The sequence below is a fragment of the Artibeus jamaicensis genome, unplaced genomic scaffold (genome assembly GCF_021234435.1).
Source record: "Artibeus jamaicensis isolate MK-2021 breed Jamaican fruit bat unplaced genomic scaffold, CSHL_Jam_final contig_465, whole genome shotgun sequence".
NCBI classification, from domain to species: domain Eukaryota; kingdom Metazoa; phylum Chordata; class Mammalia; order Chiroptera; family Phyllostomidae; genus Artibeus; species Artibeus jamaicensis.
In genome coordinates this window covers 6,454,120-6,471,229 of record NW_026521843.1, presented here as the reverse complement: position 1 = coordinate 6,471,229, position 17,110 = coordinate 6,454,120, and the positions used below count along the sequence as shown (strand labels likewise).

The following is a 17,110-nucleotide window of genomic DNA, read 5'->3' as shown; positions in this document are numbered from 1 at the left end:
TCAGTAATCTTGTTTGTGATACTTCTTCCTTACAGAGTCTTATAAATCCTTTGTATGTAGTCAGTTTTTTTGTTGTTTTACTTGGCAATTTAGCATGTGCCTTTTGAATAAAACATAGCCATTTGAAATATGTAAACATCAAAGGAGAGAACAATGGTGTTGCTAGGCATTTTTTCCCCAATCCAACTTCTCTATTTCTCCATTGTTACCTTTCTGCTACACAAGTCTGTTTGTGTCACGGTCTGTGGAAAACCTCCAGTGGCTTACGCTGGCCTGTAGGGTAAGGCCGGGCTCTCAGAGCACCCTGGGAGGCTCTGTGCGGTCTGCCCCAGGCTGCCGCTCAGCCCCCCTGCCCTCCGCAAAGGCACCCGGTCCTGGCTCTGCACTTCTCAGGCCTCTTGTGTTCTCACTAACCCCTTCCTGCATCCAAAAAATACCTGTCCTTCACGGCCCAGCTCCCCAAGACTCCCTCACCTGTGGAACCTTCCGCGCCTTACCTGTGATGCGACAGGTCTTGGACCGTCTCTGTAATAACCCGTCTATACTGGGCTGTAGTGATTTGTTCTCAGGCCTGACTCTCCCTCCCTTTGTTTCCTGTGGACGTTCCCTGTGTCTTGTGTATTTATGACAGGGACTAACGCGGTGACTTGTAAAGAGCAAATGTTTGGTAAGTGAATGGATGAGTGAAGGAATGAGTGATACTGGGTTTTATTCTGGTGCTTAAGATGACTTGATTACATTTATTTGCTTTCCTAGGCTTGTGCTTCGAGCGCTGCTTTTATTTTACTTGATTGTTTACAAAAAGAACGTGTCGGGGACCTGCCGTGGATCCTGCGCAGAGTAGCGTTAGTAATACAGCAGGAACCGTGGAGTCCTGTGTCCGTCAGCCAAGGCCAAGTTATGCTGCATTAACAAATGACCCCTGAATCTTAGTAGCCTACAGCAGCCAGTGCCCACTCCTCACAGGTGTCATGTAGGCGGCGGCCGGGCCTTGGCTGCGTGCCAGGTCCCGTTCACTCCAGGCTTCGGGCCGAAAGAGCAGCCCCTCCCCTGGCACGAGAGAAAGAACGAAGTAGAACCTCACGGTGGCTCTTCAGGTGTTAGTTCTGAACGGTGCAGGTTACTCCTCTCACACGTCACAGGCCAGAGGAAGTCCAGGCTGAGCCTAATGCTCACGGAGCAGGGAAGGAGAATCCTGTCTTAGGAAGACGGGAGTGTATAATCAGGAACAAGAGTACAAATACAGATTAGTCATTTTTACATTCTCATGAGCTTCAAACTTCCCTTGGCTTTTACAGCATCTTTGAGCACTCATCTCTGGCTTTAAGTCTTTGCTTGAATCTGCCTTTGGAAAGTGAAACTGGGTAGAGATGACGGGAATAAAATATTCCTTCTCATATGGTTCCTTGCCTTCTGTTCTAGTTAGTACACTTTGAATGCATCAGTGGGTCAGGTTACGTGAATTTTCTAATAAAACATGGTTTTCCAGGCCCAACCCAGATATTTAACAGAGCAGAATTGGGGGGCTGGGGGTCCTGGAATAGGTGTGGGGCGGTGTCCCCAGCGGCTCCGCTGGGGTGCCCGGGTGGGGCGCCGCTGTCGGCGGGAGTTCACCACGTGCCCTGGTCTCTCAGGTGCAGGTTTGCAGTGCTTTTCTGATCATGTGACTCAGTGGGCAGTTTTAGCTTTACAGTGACTTTTTCTTATTTAATGCTTACTCTAGATACCTAGAAAACTCAGAAAAGCACGAAGGTGGAAATAAAATTTTTGTTTTTGGCTACATTGTTTAGTACATAATCTAAAAACCTTTCTGCTGCAAAATACTTAGATGGGCTCATTTGGTTATTTAAAAAAAAATCTGTAACCCACGTAGCTGAACGGATGAGAACGTCAAGGAAATCTCTCCACTCCAAGCAGAGAGGGAGGTGGGAGTCTAAGAAATACTCCTGGGAAGGGACAGTGGCTGGTGGGGTTGGGTTTCCCTGTGGAAAGCCCCGGGGTGTGGGTTTTAACACCTCCTTGAGACAGAAGATGAAGTCCTTCAGAGGGGTGAGGTTGAAGTGGGACTTAGGTGGCCGGGCTCCTTTAACTACTGCATTTCTCTAATTGTGACTGGATTGGAATATTTTGCCGTATGTTTCAGGGGCACCATCTCTTGGTGGTGAATTGTTCACTCCTGCCTTTTCCTTAGTTTTCATTTGGATTTTTGTTCCTTTGTGCCTTGTTTATTTATTTAGACACTCATATACATTAGTGTGTATTCATTCCTTTTTCTGCAATATATATTGCAGATTTTTCTCCTTGTTTGTAGGTTGTCTTTTGACTTTGTTTATGGTGGATTATGTTGTACAAAATCACCTTTTTCTTTTTGCATAGTCAAATTCATCAGTCTTTCCTTTGATTGCATCTGTATTTTGAGTAAATATGAGGAAGCCTTTCTTACTCCAGGGTTAAAGAAATATTCACTCATGTTTCCTTCTAGTGCTTTATGGCTTTATTTTTAAGTTAGATCTTTCATCTATTTGGAATTTATTCCTTTATATGATATGAGAGATACGGAGTAATTTTATATTTTCCCAATTGGCTCCCTCGTTATCCCAGCACGATTTATTAAAAAATTTATCTTCACCTGACTTATCTGAGATGCTGTCTTTGAGCTATACCAAATTTTCATTTGTTTGTGGTCTAGAGTTTCTGTATTGTTCTAATGGTCTTTTTGTCTGTCCATACACTAGCACCACACTGTTTCAGTATTTTAGCATTTTTTAGTCTGGTAAAGGTAGTGTTGCTTTGTCATTTTTTTCCCATGGTTGCTTTTTTTCCCTTTTATGTTTGCTTTCCCATCAGAACTTCAGTATCAGCTTGTATAATTCTATAAAATAGCTTACAGCTTGTCAGTGTTTTTATTGTGATTGTGTAAATTACTGTGATGAGGTCAGTATCTTTGTAATGTTTAGTCATCCTATTCAGGAAGAGGGGGTATTATTCATTTGTTTGTCTCTTTTGTTGTCTTTCAGGAGTGTTTAAAATTTTCCTTGCATATAAGTTTATTTCTAAACATTTAATTTTTCTCTGTTTTCTATTATAAATGAAGTTATCGCTGCTGTAATTTTCTCAGTTTATTATTTGTGTTTGAAATGTATTGATTTTGTATGTTAATTTTGTATTTGGAATTTTACTAGTTTTTACATTTTTAATTAAATTTATTAGGGCGACATTGGTGAATGAGATTTTATAAGTTTCAGGTGTACCAATCTATAACACGTCATCTGGATTTCGATGGTGTGTTCACAGCCAAGGTCAGCCGTCACTACATTTGACCTGCTTCCCCTTCCGCTTGTCCTACTCACCCCACTTTCCCTCTGGTCGCCCACCATGCTGTCCCCTGTGTCTGTGGGTTTTTTGTTTGTCTTGTTAGTTCGATTGTTGCTTTCTGTTTTATATCCCTCATGAGTGAAATCATATGGTTCTTGACTTTGAGAATGTCATGCTAAGTGAAATAAATGAGACGGAAAAAATCAAGAATTAATTTTTTTATTGGTTGATTCTCTGGGGTTTTCCAAGTATCTTACCATCTGTTATTCTTTTTTTAGTTGTCTGTAGTACATAATTTTAAGACTTTAAATTGTTGTTTGTATTTTTTACATTTTTTCCTTGCTATGCAGTATAGAAAATAATCGACCGTGCGTGGTGGGGAAGACTCCTTCCATTGACTTCTTAGAAAGTCCTGGATGCGCTGTCTTGTATTAGTTCGAGGTGGAGCCAGTGATGGTTTAATACTCACCCCCCAAAATGATGAAGCAAGACAACGTGTCTCTGTCGTATGCCGTGTGGTGTTAAGTTACATCTGTAGGGAGTCTAACAGGCCAGAATGAAAAGTGTCTTAAAAATATGAGTGTTGTGGTTCACGTACTCAGTAGATTGTGTGATATTAAGATAGATGTTCTGATTGGCATAAGAAGGGAGCAACAACAACAGAAGCACAGCGAGGAGAAAGTTCAGGCCATGCAGGAGAGCCGGGGTGGTTTCCTCGCTGGGCTGGTGCTTGCTGAGCACATGCAAGAGCCTGGAGACGCAGACGCCGGGCTGGGCGAGTCCCGCCGACCTCACATGGGGCTAACGCTGGGTTTCTGGGGGTTTTAAATAGGGGAGGACTAAGTTCTGGAGAAGGCGTTCCAGGTAGGAGTGAGGCGAGGCATGGTCTGACCATTTGCCTGGTTAGGTAAAGGCAAGGCAAAAAGTTTGCTCTTGATCTTTCGTGTTGAAGGCCTACGCAGTGTTTTCAGCAGAAGATGTGGTCCAGTTACAATAAAATATGGGTGCTAGGACATTGACTTTCAAACAACACTTTAACGACTCAGGGAGGGGCAGGCAGGAAGCAGGGAGGTGGTGGTGGGAGTCGGGGCGGGGGTATGGCAGGGACTTTGGCGTCTGTTTCAGCTGGTTTCCTAAATTGTTCCTCCAGTGAAACTGGGTTCACATTTTTGTCGTCCTGGGGTGTTTTCTTACTGCATCTAAGATGCTTATGATCGTCTTTTCCCTCAGTCTCAAACAGAAGAACCCCTGTCAGTGAGGTTCTTCTCAGGGACTGTGAGAGCCGGTGCTGCTCCGGGTCAGCCCAGAGCCATCTGCCTGCCTGTGAGCCCAGCCCGGCCGCTCTTTGCCTTCCTGGTCCCGTTACGTAAGATAGAAGCTGTGCCAGTGCTGACCTTACTGGATTGCTCTGAGGATTTCTGAACTAATACCTGGCACATAAGAAATCAGGAAAAGTTAGCTATTTTAATAGGATTTTTATTATACATCCCTATTTCACTAGTTGTCCCTTTGCAACCTTGGACAGCTTTTTGCCACATTAATGATATATATATTTACCTTAACACCTTAAAGAAAGGTATATGAATCCTTTTTAACTCAACTAGTTTCTAAGATTTTATTTATTTATCTTTAGAGGGGAAGGGAAGGAGAGAGGGAATCAATGTATGGTTGCCTCTCGTGCGTCCTCTGCTGGGAACTGGCCTGCAACCCAGGCATGTGCCCTGACTGGGAATCGAACTGTGATCCTTTGGTTCGCAGGCCTGTGCTCAATCCACTGAGATACACCAGCCAGGCTAACTCAACTACTTCAAAGAAAAACTTTACTTCTGTGATAACCTGGAATGTTTCTTCTTTGCATCCACGGATGTGATTTTTTTGCCAGAAAACATTGCTGTGTGGCAGTGCCCCTCCAGTCTTGTCCTGTTTTCTCCTCAGATGTTGGAAACTGGATCTGTTAGTGGGAGTATCTGAACCTGACTTTGTTGTTGGAAGGGTCTCTGAGAAAATAGTTGGAAACTTCCATTTTGGTTGTGGTGGTGGTAATAAGCATTCTACATGCTTGTGTTATTAATATAAGCATTAATTTATTAATTTATCTAATCCATGTATTAATTTATCTAATCCACACAACCATGCTCTTTATTAGGAAGTTGCTGTTGAAATCCCAGCTTTATGGATGAGAAAAACAAGCCGCAACTGTTATTTTATTTCCCAGAAATACTCTTCAGATTGGAATCTGTGCTTTGCAGTGGAAAGTGGTGTGTCCTGTATAGAAAGTGACCTAAAGCAGCCATCTTTCTGCATGTGGCTACTTTTGGGTAGAATGTCAGTACCGTTTAGTTAAACGACTAATATATTATGCACCTTAAAAAATAGTAGGCTCAAACATCTCTGAATATTAGGGATTTTAGATATTTTTGTAATTGAAATGCACAAAATTTGGTTTTAGGTTTTAAAATGTTCTTAATGAGTTTCCTTTTTAATTCACTGTGTCTCTTCTATCTTGAATAGGTTATAAATGGAAGACTGCTTTTAGCAGATTCAAAACATATGGGTACACATTATCTTTTCTAGCTGATTCTATAATTTAAATGTGATTTCATTTAGAATTATTAGAGATCTCCAAAGTCTGTCAACTGAGGAAATACCAAGATTTGTTTCTGCAGCTGACTAATTAAGCTATTTAATATTCTATTGACAGTGATCCTGAGAAATGAAAAAAGTGACTGGAAATCTATTGACATTTAGAACAGTGTGCTCTATTTTCTGTAGCTGCAGCAAAAAATTATTCCTGACCAGGACCAGCTGATGGCGGTGGCCCTGGAGTGCGTCTACAGCTGCGAACGCAGTGACCAGCTCTCCCTTTGCTATGACATCCTGGAGTGTCTGCCCCAGAGGGGATATGGGTAAGACGCCGCGCGTGCCAGCCTGCTGTGTCCTTACGCTCTCAGTTAGGATGCGTCTGTCGCTTCCCTGAAGGTTCACCGCAGAGAACTTTGGGAGGACAAACAATATAAAGAAGAAAAGGAAATAGTCTGCACGTCTCTTGCCTATAGATAAATTTTTATAGCAGTATCTGGGGAGTCACTATCATTTTGTGAACCTTGTAATTAGTTATCTATTAAAAAACAGCACTACCACCACAACAAAAAATATTACCTAAAGTGTATTGACAATGATAATGCCTTTGTTTTAAGCTGTGTTTCTAACTAACCAGTTCCTGTATTTGTGGGGTAATTGTCGTTCTTTTATGACTTGTTTATTCTTGGCAGTTGCCTACAGTAATTCCTTTAAGTAGTCTGTATTCATATATATATGTAATTTATCGTATTTCAGTTTTATTGAGATATAATTGGCATCAGCACCATACATGTTTGAGGTGTAGAGCATAATGACTTGACTTGCATATATTGTGAAATGATTACTGTAATAAGTTTAGTTAACCTTCATCACAGCGTGTGAATAGAGAAGAAGAGAGAAAAGCAAACGTTTTCTTCCTGGTGATGAGCTCCGTTAGGATCGACCCTGTGAACACTGTTAAACCCTAACGTGTGGTGGGGTGGACGCCATCCTCACATCGTGCGTTGCATCCCCGGTACTGTACTCACTCATAACCAGGGATTTGCATTTCCTGACCACTGCCATCTGGTCACCCAGCCTCCTGTTCCCTGCTTCTGGTGGCCACGCATCTGATCTTTTGTCTATGCGTTTAGTCCTGTTTTCTCTCAAATTCTACCTATAAGTGAGATCCTACAGTGTATGTCTGGCTTATTTCCCTTAGCATAATGCCCTCAGGGTCCAGCGATGCTGCAGTGGCAGGATTTTCTCTTTAATGGATAGATAACATTCCATTGTGAGGTACATCTCGCACACTGTATATGTGCATATATGTGTGTACATATGCATGTCACACACACGTTCTCTTTACCCACTGTCTGTGGGCAAACACAGGTCGTTTCTGCGTCTTCGCTGCTGTGACTGCTGCAGTGACACGGAGGTGCAGGTCCTCCTTCTGCACAGCGATTCCGTTCCCTTCGTCTGTCTGTGCACCCAGAAGTGGAATTGCTAGCTCATGTGATAGTTCTATTTTTAATTTCTTGAGGAATAAATTTACATAATTTTTAACTTATGTTTAAAGGGTTTATGTTTAAACAGAAATTTATGTAACATTCCTTTGGATCATTTAGTTGCATGTAAATCAGATTTATATTTTCCTTTTGGAAATCAGGCAGCATTTATTCCTTTAATCACGCTTTCAAATCTAGTAGATAAGATGAATTTAACATCTGGAGAAGTTAACACCCACGGGGAAGAGCACTGAAGGAAAACTCAGTGGGCCTGGTTCCAGGCCGTTTTGACTTGGACTGAGTCACTTAACTTCTCTGGTCCTCAGTTTCTTCATTTGCAAAACTAGATATTTGGACACATATCTAGGGCTCTGTTTTCAGAGCATGTGCCTCCTCATGCTCCGTTTTTTCTCTTTGCCCATTTTTTATCCTCTGTATCTCTTTTTCCCTCTCTGCCTCTTTTCCTTCCAAGGAGAGGGTGTGTGTGTGTGTGTGTGTGTGTGTGTGAAGTAAACGATAGAAACCAGTTTTGCAATGCACAGTGAAATAATAGTTTCAAGCAGTTATTAATGATGCTAAAATCGGGTGAAAGGTTTCACAAAGAAGTTTTTGTATTTATATTTTTGTAATTTCAAAGAGGAACTTACCTTTGTAAACCTTTAGTCAAGTTACCGAACACAGCATCACTGAGACTGCAGACAGCTGGGTGCTGTGTGTCTCCTGGTGAGATTCAGTCGGAAGCAGAATTGTTTACCCTGAACCGAATCAGTGCTTTGAACTGATTTTTAGGGGAACAAGTTAAACAGCATCATGAAAAAAACAGCCAGGTAAATGCAGAATGGGAGCTATTATAAGAGTCAACTGGTCTTTTCACTTTGAAAAGTCATCGCCAGAGAGGAAAACAAATTAGTGGGGACAGAGAGGTCCTGTTCTGGAGTCAGGGCATCTGCAGGGACATAACCCCCTTCCAGGCATTAACTATAAAACAATGCAGGAAGTGGCTGAAGTCAGGAGATCGGGTAATTCGTAAACAGCCCTGGCTGCCTCCCCTGCCCCATCCCTGAATACCTTCTTCTGAAAGAGCAGACACTCATCATTTCATGTAATGTTTTTTTTCTTCTCGACTTTGCCTGTGTCAGCAGGAGGCCGCCTCTGTCGTCCCTGAGTCAGCTGGGTAGGAGCAATGGCTTCCAACCAACATGTAAAATTTTAAAAAATAGGTGTATTAGAGTTTCAGCAAGATCAAATTAAGCATAAGCTTATCTATTAATTTTTAAACAATAAGTTGCCGACAGTGAGATAGTCATGGTATCAGTAGGATAAGCGTATTAAAATAACATTCTTATGTGGACATGACAGGAAATTAGTATGTTTGTTTTCAAAGAGTATGCAGGCCAAAAAGCGCCTCTTCTGTGTCTGTGAGGCCGAGGGGTTTTTGGGGCTTAAGATGAATGAATTCTGATTTAACAGGGGTTTTTTTTTTTGTAAACACACAAAGAACCTTGCTGCTCTTTTGTTCCATTTCTTTCACAATTATAAGTTTTAAAATAATGTGCAATTGTGAACTAGCCCATTCATTACAAAGTATAGGGCTTCAGAATATATTCTGTGGTTCTCTTTGTTCCTTTTGTCAGTTTGTCCATTTATATTTTCCCCACTGATTGGTTGTTTATTTCAGTGCTTAAATGCTTGTTACTTATCAAATAGCAAATGATATATTTTTTTGCCATTTAGGATATGAACCAGTCACTTACTAAATTCAATTAAAGTTTTGTGCATCTTACCTGGGCAGCATGTTCCATCTGGCTGAAAGACATCTTTTGTCTTCATGTCTGTGGATGTCAGTTCACAAAGGAAGAACATTGTCTTCTTGAAAATCAATGACAAATGTTCATTGTAGAGCTATAAACTGATAATTTAAAATTTATTATTCCTGAATGAGTATGTTAATGGAAATTAGCTCTGACAAATTATTTTTTTTTGAAAGATGTTAAGTGGAATATACCCTAATTTATTACTCTAGTGCAAGGCCTAAAATTTGGTTTAAAAAGGTAGTATAATCTTTATAAAATGCAGTACATAACTGCCAACTAGATTAGATCAGGACACATTGATGGTTTGTAAAATAATGAGGCTTTTGTCTTCAAGGAAGGTCATTTTTAATTGTCCAAGTCCAGACAAAGATTTTTATTTGGTCTCTTTGTTAAGAAAATGCTCCAGTCTTGCTGGAGTTCAGTGGGATCGGTGCCGTGGTTCTCTGTTGAGCGTCCCTCCGTGGTTGACAGGGTGGAAGCGGACTTTTATAGCAGTTGCTCGACTTTTCTGCCGAACCCCTGCCTTCACTTGTGTGTCTGCTGTGCTGCACTAGGTCTCCCCTGTGAGCACATTTTCATTAGTTTATGATCTTTTTCGTGATAATGTTTTCTCTTAGTCCCCTGTCTACTTGCTTCCTCAGAACGGTCTCGCTTTTTATATAAGGACTCTACTTCTCCCTGGTTCCTCAGGTGGATGCAGAGGCAATGATGGTCTGAAGTCCCCAGTGTTAGAACTTTAGTGGGAAGCCCCTGAGGCATCACAGGGGCTGCGACGGGCCTGGGGCAGAGCCGTCCTGCAGAGTCAGGCCTCCTCATCTGTTCTGTTGGCTAAAGGAACAGAAATAAATGATGGTCTCCTCTTACCTTCTTAAAAAAAAAGAGTACAATTGATTTATAATTCTTTTTTGTCTTTTAGCAGAACTGAACTCACAGTTCTTTAGAAAATAGTTGCCCATTCCTTGCTAATCTATAGTAGAGAATATTGTTCTACTCCATTATGTTTTATCTTACTCTCTGGAGATATGAAAGAGGCAGAATGAGTTCAGGAGATGAGACAATTTTTACCCATACAGTGTAAAATTGTGATATATTTAGTACAAGAGAAACATCATTTCTTTTTTTCACTTCAGTGATTTTTGAATTTGACTTTGAAAGCTACTACTAGAATTGAACCTTAATTTATTTTTCTTAATTCTTTAGTCATAACACAGAGGTCACTACAGCTCTGCATGACATGGTGGACCAACTGGAACAGATTCTCAGGTGAGGAGGACAGTCTGTGGCTCTGTGTTGATTAAGGAGGTTTTTCCAGGAAACATTACTCTAAAATGCCTAGTAGTTTTTACCCAATTTGATCTTGTGTGTGGGTGATTCTTTTGTGGGTGAATCTCCTTAATTACAAATGCACCGCTAGCTTATTTTACAAACTGCTAGAGTAATAAGATTATGGACTTTCAAAACCAGTAAGCTTGAGTTCAAATCTAGACACTGTCAGTTGGGTTTCCCTAACCTCTGTCCTAATCTCTAACTCTTGAGATTGTGGAGTTAACATTCAATTAAGCATTTAAAGTACTTCACACATAGTAGGTTTACAAAAAAGTTCCTTTAGTAATTATTGCATTTATCAGCAAGCAGTATTTATTATACTTCCTACTTTTATTTTTGGGGTCAATGCATTTGCCTGAGTATCTGGATTATAGCAAACTACACCAGAACTTTTAAGTAACTGTAGTAATTTCTTTAACTGTCAAAATGAAAAAGAAAATTGTCTCTTAAGGAGTTGGAAATTTCCTAATTGCCATTTAGGAAGTCTAATATTGTTTACTAGTATTTATTTTTATATGTGTACATAATTGTGCTTGTGTGTAATTTTTAAGTATTTGTATTAAAAATAAAATTTTAGGAATGATAAACTTTGTTCTTCCAGTATGTAATTATAGAAATTATAGATAATAACATTGTTTTGTAGTAATAATATGTATAATAAAGTATAATAATTTGGAATCTACTACTTAGAATTTTTTTCATTCAAATTAAAGGACTTCAGTATAAAGATATTTTTGAGTTTTATTTAAGGAAACATTATGTTTTTGTGTACCATAATATGTGAGTTTAAAGAAGAATTAACTGTTTAATTTTCTCAGGGCCTCTGTTTATTATTGCCTGATTTTTTTTACTGTGTTCTGAAAGTTATACAGTTTTTTTCTTGAATGTTTAATAAATCAAGCTTTTCTTATAATAGGTTGGCTTGTGTCTCTCCTTTCCTCAATCTCCCTGAAAAACTGAGCATAGTTTAAGCAAAGTTTACTGGGCTAAGTCAGTATATATTCATGTCTTATAAATCTGCATGGTTGCCTCTGTCTCCCTGGTGATGCTGGGGGGGCGCTACCTCACAGAGCGCAGGTGCAATAAATGGTTCATTCCCCGCTGTGTGCAGCTGTGCCTGCAGGTGCAGTTCATTCCCCACTGTGTGCAGCTTCACCCGCAGGTGCCCTTCGCAGTCATGTGTTCTTGGTGCCTCTCGGACAGTAATGTCCTGTGGGTTCTGGGTGGTGCTAGGTCTTTACTGTTGAGTTCAATTTGCTGACCTTGTAACATAAGAACTTTTTATTCCTGTTCCATCTCAGACATTAATAGGTGATAAATGTTTTAACATACATAATGGCAGGTGACAGGACCCTGTCCTTGCCATTATGTATGAAGAGTTGTAGAACACTAGCCAGCGTTTCTGAGAGCCCAGTAGTAGTCAGTTCATGGACTTGCGATTTGGTGAGGCAGCCCAGGGGGGCGTCATACTGCTGGTTATGGAGTGGGATCTCTCAAGAAGATTCATATGAGACCAAGGGAGCTTGTGACATATTTTTTGTATTTTTATAGAATGGATTCTTGAGGGAGATTGAGCCTTATGAAATTTGTGTGGTTTTCCAACTATGAAATGCTTTGCTTATTGCTTTTCTAGCAGCTTTGCTGTAACAAATACTCAGTAGGATTGTTAAGAGTTAAAGCTGGGTATTGAAATGATAGATTTGGCTTATTTTACCAACTTGGAGGCTTTTAGAGGACAGGAAAATTATACTAAAAGATTTGGAAGTAAAGACATGCCATGCTTTTTTTAAAAAAAAAAAAAGAATGTGTTACTTATATTGTAATAAAAGTCAGTAAGGGAAATAAGATTTGATATGTAATTATTAGAATTTTTTGCTGAGAATTAATGTAATATATAAAATTTGGTTGCCTATGTGTTGCTTTTTTTAATAGTAAAAACCTGACTGCTACTTACATATTTAAGATATTTCAACGTTCTTTGTCTGGTTCCAAGACTTTAAAAAAGTTTGCTTTCGCTTACAGCGTGTCAGAGCTTCTGGAGAAACATGGACTTGAGAAGCCAGTTTCGTTTGTGAGAAACACTCGGTCCAGCTCAGAGGAGGCACACAAGCTGATGGTCAGGTTGACCAGGCACACCGGGCGGAAGTGAGTAACAAAATTAATTGATACTTGCATGTGATTAAAAATAAGTACAGCTCTTTTTCGTCTTTTTTTTTTTACTTCATTGAGTTTTAAATGACCCATAATAAATTGAACATATTTAAAGAGTAGAATTTGATAAGTTTTGGTGTACATATGTACCCATGAAACAAACCATCATTACGTTCAAGATAATAAACATACCCATAACTTCTGAAAGTTTGCCCTTGCCCCTTTATAATTCCCTCCCTCTGTCTCTTCCCATCAAAACTTTTCCTTCTCTAGGCTACCACTGACCTACTTTTTTGTCCTTATATATTACTTTGCGTTTCCTAGAATTTAAAAGGAATCATATGTACACACTTTTTGGGGGGTGGGGGAAAGTCAGCTTCTTTCACTCAGCATAAATATTTTGTGAATCATCCATGTTATATTATGGTTCAGTGATCTATTCCATTTTACTTGCTCAATAGTATTTCATTGTATGGATTTATGGCATGTATTTATACAGTTTGAGCAAAGGACGTCTGGGTTGTTTTGAGTTTCGGTTTTTAAAAATATACAGCTGTGAGTTGGATGTACCAGTCTTTGCACGGACATGCACTTTCTTCTGGATGAATCCGAAGAGTGGAACGGCAGGATCATGTGGTGGGTGGGCGGGTGACGCTTCAGGAAACTACCGAGCCGTCTTCCCCAGTGCTGGCGCCGTTTTATTTTTGAGCCACTCCTGCAGGAGGGCTCCAGTTGCTCCACGTCCTCCTCAGTGCTGGATGTGGGTGGTCCTTTTAAGTCTGGCCCTTCTGACCAGTGTGCATAGCGAGGTCTAGTTTTGGTTTTAATAGCTTTCTCGAATGAGCATCTTTTTTATTTAAAACATCTTTTTAATTGTTGTCCCCATTTTTCCCCTATTGCTCTTCCCTGCCCAGCCCAACCCTGCTCTCCCACATTCAGTTCCCCCCACCCTTTGGTTTTTTGTTTTTGTTTTTTTTTGTCCATGGGTCCTCATACATGCTCTTTGACTTGACCTTTTCTCTTCTTTCCCTGTTATCCCCCTTCCTGCTCCCCTATGGTCACTTAGTTTGTTCTTCAGCTCAGTGTTTTGGGTTGTATTTTGCTCACTTGTTTGTTTTGTCGATCAGGTTTTACTTATAGGTGAGAGCATATGGTGTTTGTCTTTCACTGCCTGGCTTATTTCATTTAGCATAATGCTCTCCAGTTCTATCCATGCTGTCACAAAGAGTAGGAGCTCTTTCCTTCTTTCTTTCTTTCTTTCTTTCTTTCTTTCTTTCTTTCTTTCTTTCTTTCTTTCTTTCTTTCTTTCTCTCTCTCTCTCTCTCTCTCTCTCTCTCTCTCTCTCTCTCTCTCTTTCTTTCTTTCTTCTGCATAGTACTCCATTATGTAAATGTACTATGTTTTTTTGATCCACTCATTTACTGATGGGCACTTAGGTTGCTTCCAGCACTTGCCTATTATAAATTGTGCTGCTATAAACATTGGGGTGCATAGGTTCTTTTGGATTGGTGTTTCAGGGTTCCTAGGGTATAATCCCATCAGTGGGATTGCCAGATGAAAAGGCAGTTCCATTTTTAGTGTTTTGAGGAGATTCCATTCTGTTTGCCACAGTGGCTGTACCAGTCTGCATTCCCACCAACTGTGCATTAGGGCTCCCTTTTCTCCACAACCTCATCAGCCCTTGTCGTGTGTTGATTTGGTTATGATGGCCATTCTGACAGGTGCGAAGTGGTACCTCCTTGTGGTTTTACGGTAATTTGCATCTCTCTGATGGCTAGTGATGTTGGGCATATTTTTATGTGCTCATTTCCTATTTGCATATCTTTTATCACTTTTAAAATTAGGTTGTTTATTAGATATGCTTTGCAAAGATTTTTTCCTGTCTCTGCCTTACTTTTTCATTCTTTTATCTGTCTTCTATAAAGAACATACTTTTAAAATTTTGATGAAGTCCAGCATGTTATTTTGTACTTTTTTATTGTGCTTTTGCCATCATATTGTGAAACTCTTGCCACAAAGATTTTTTCCTGTCATTTCTAGCAAAACTTTATAATTCTGTAGGTTTATAAAGTATGTCTTAAAGTTAGATAATATTAGTCTCCCAAATTTGTTTTTTGTTTTCCAAATTATTTTGGGGGGCTTTGTATTTACATCTGAATTTTAAAATTAGCCATTTTCTGCAAAAAAAATCATTTGGATTTTTGATGGGTATTACGTTGAATCTAAAGATTAATTTGGAGAGTACTGCTATCTTAAATCAGTATTAAATCTCCCAATTAATGAATTCAAGATGTTTCTTCACTTAGGTCTTTAATTTCTTTTAAAGATATTTGCACTTTTCATTATTTAAGTCTCATACTTATTTTGTTAATTTTATTCTTAAGCATTTTATTCTTTTTGGTGTTACTGTAAATGGAATTGTTTTTTCCATTTCTTTTTTCAGACCGTTCATTCCTAGTATGTAGAAATACCATTGAATTGTGATATACTGATCTGTGTCTGGCCGTTTTGCTGGACTCAATGTCATAGCTCCAGTAGGTGTTTTTGCAGATACAAGGTCATGTCATCTGTGCACAGAGTCGGCTTTACTGCTTTCTTTCCATTGTGTGTGCTTTTTATCTGATTCTCCCTTTGTTTTTATTGGTGTTCGCATGGGATGGTGTATGGGATACGGCGTGGCCTGTCGCTCCTCCCATTAGCATGGTATATCTTTTCCTTTGAATTAATTTGTGTTTTTGTATTTGAAGTGTGCTTCTCGTAGGCAGCAAAAATGTTGGGCCTCTTTGTCAAGATCTGATTTGGAGAGAGTCAGGCTGCCAGGTGCTGCTGACTTAAGCTGAGGATTGGAAGGGTTCCTGCCCTCAAGTGATAGCAGCCAAAGCACATGAATAGACCTCTACCTCCCAGGTGACTCCTGCACTCAGAGCCTCCATTGACAGTGGACAGTAGCTTATATAATGCAGCCAGGAAAGGCTTGTTCAGGGAGCGCCCCTTCCTGAGAAGTCCCTCTTTTCATGTCTGCCTCTCTTCCTATCTGCCTCTTTCAACAGTGCACTGTGCTCAGTGACGTATGTATCTTATGTTCCCTTCTAGAGCATAAGCTTTTTCCAGGGGGTATTGTAGCCGCCACACATCTGCTGTGGAACCTTACGTAGCAGTGTCCCTCTCTCAGTAATTATTAACTGAGCAACTTAGAAGACTTTGGTAACTTACATCTAAGGTTTCTTTACAACTGTAGAAGCATGGTCAAAGTTTCTGATCGTGCCAACTCTGGAACCTGCTCTGCAATAAGAAGTCGTTGTTGTTGCTGCTAGATTATCTACCATCTTTGCATTGAGTCTCTCAAACGCTTCTGAAGTCCTGAAATTAACTTCCGCGCCTGGTGTTCTGCTTCCGGCACATGTGTGAGAGAACGGCTTCCTTCTTTCAAAGTAGCAACGTAAAGCAGTCTCCACTCTGTCACATGTGCTCCAGTAGCTCTGCCCTCCGCACCTCTAGACTATTCTTACCTGTATTCTGAATGGTGGCAGGTTCCCCAGATCTGACACAAGTCAGGTGTTACCATCTTGAGCTTAATACTAATTCTCCCTGGAAAATGCTCTTCTATTACAAAGCTGTACCTAATACATAATGTTTTTATTCAGAGATTTCTCTGAATTTTCATAATCTGAATCTGATAATTTGCAGAACTCTTGTATAGTGTCTTCAAGTTCTATTCTTGGTTCTTAGTACTGAATGTATTCTGAAAAGGCCATTTTAAATAATGTCCTATAATCTATTTTAATTAGAACCTGTACTTATGGCTAGCCATGTGTGGGAAAACAATCATACCATCTGTCCTGGAGTTTATGGCTTCCAGAAGAACAGCTGGGCCATGTGAACTTGAAGTCAGCTGGACTGTGCCTTGCTCTGATTCTGTCAAGCAGGTGCGAGGTGGACACTCACTTCATCAGACGTTTTGCCGCTTCTCTGCAGCCTCACCTGGAAGAGCCTCTAATTCTTTCAGTCCCATCTAAAGAGTTTGAAAACCAGGGTCTCACTAATGGGAAAATGGCAGGGATTATCTTCGAAGAGCTGCAAGAATATCCGTTTTGTGTCTTTGTATGCTGGGGAAAAAGATTCCTCCTGTGCTTGATTGCATGTGGGGTGGAAGTAATTGTTTGTTTTGTATAATATAACATGCTGTAAGCAAGTGAAGCATATGCTATTAGTAGTTTTAGGTGAAGAACTCCTGAAGACTAGCGTCTCACAGGGGTGGTCCCAGATACACCTCCCCGCTCGTAGCAATGCTGTTACACACAGTTTAGTTGCCCTGTTTTTAACTGATAAAGGAGAAGATGGATGAAACAGAAACAGTCATTTGGTGTTTGACTAACACAGCACAACACAACACAAAGCAAAACAAAATCTGCCCTTTTCAAACAAGGAGATTCGTGA

At 40.2% G+C, this 17,110-nt stretch overlaps 1 protein-coding gene across 2 annotated transcripts in view; it reads left to right on the top strand.

The window, feature by feature from the left end:
• Positions 1-17,110, top strand: part of NBAS (NBAS subunit of NRZ tethering complex) — a 253,645-nt gene that overhangs the window by 99,903 nt on the left and 136,632 nt on the right. For both annotated transcript variants that reach the window (XM_053666925.1, XM_037151717.2), the window contains exons 26-28: positions 6,088-6,221; positions 10,397-10,459; positions 12,545-12,667. In XM_053666925.1, the coding sequence (XP_053522900.1) occupies positions 6,088-6,221; positions 10,397-10,459; positions 12,545-12,667 (320 nt within the window). The remainder of the gene's footprint in view (positions 1-6,087; positions 6,222-10,396; positions 10,460-12,544; positions 12,668-17,110) is intronic.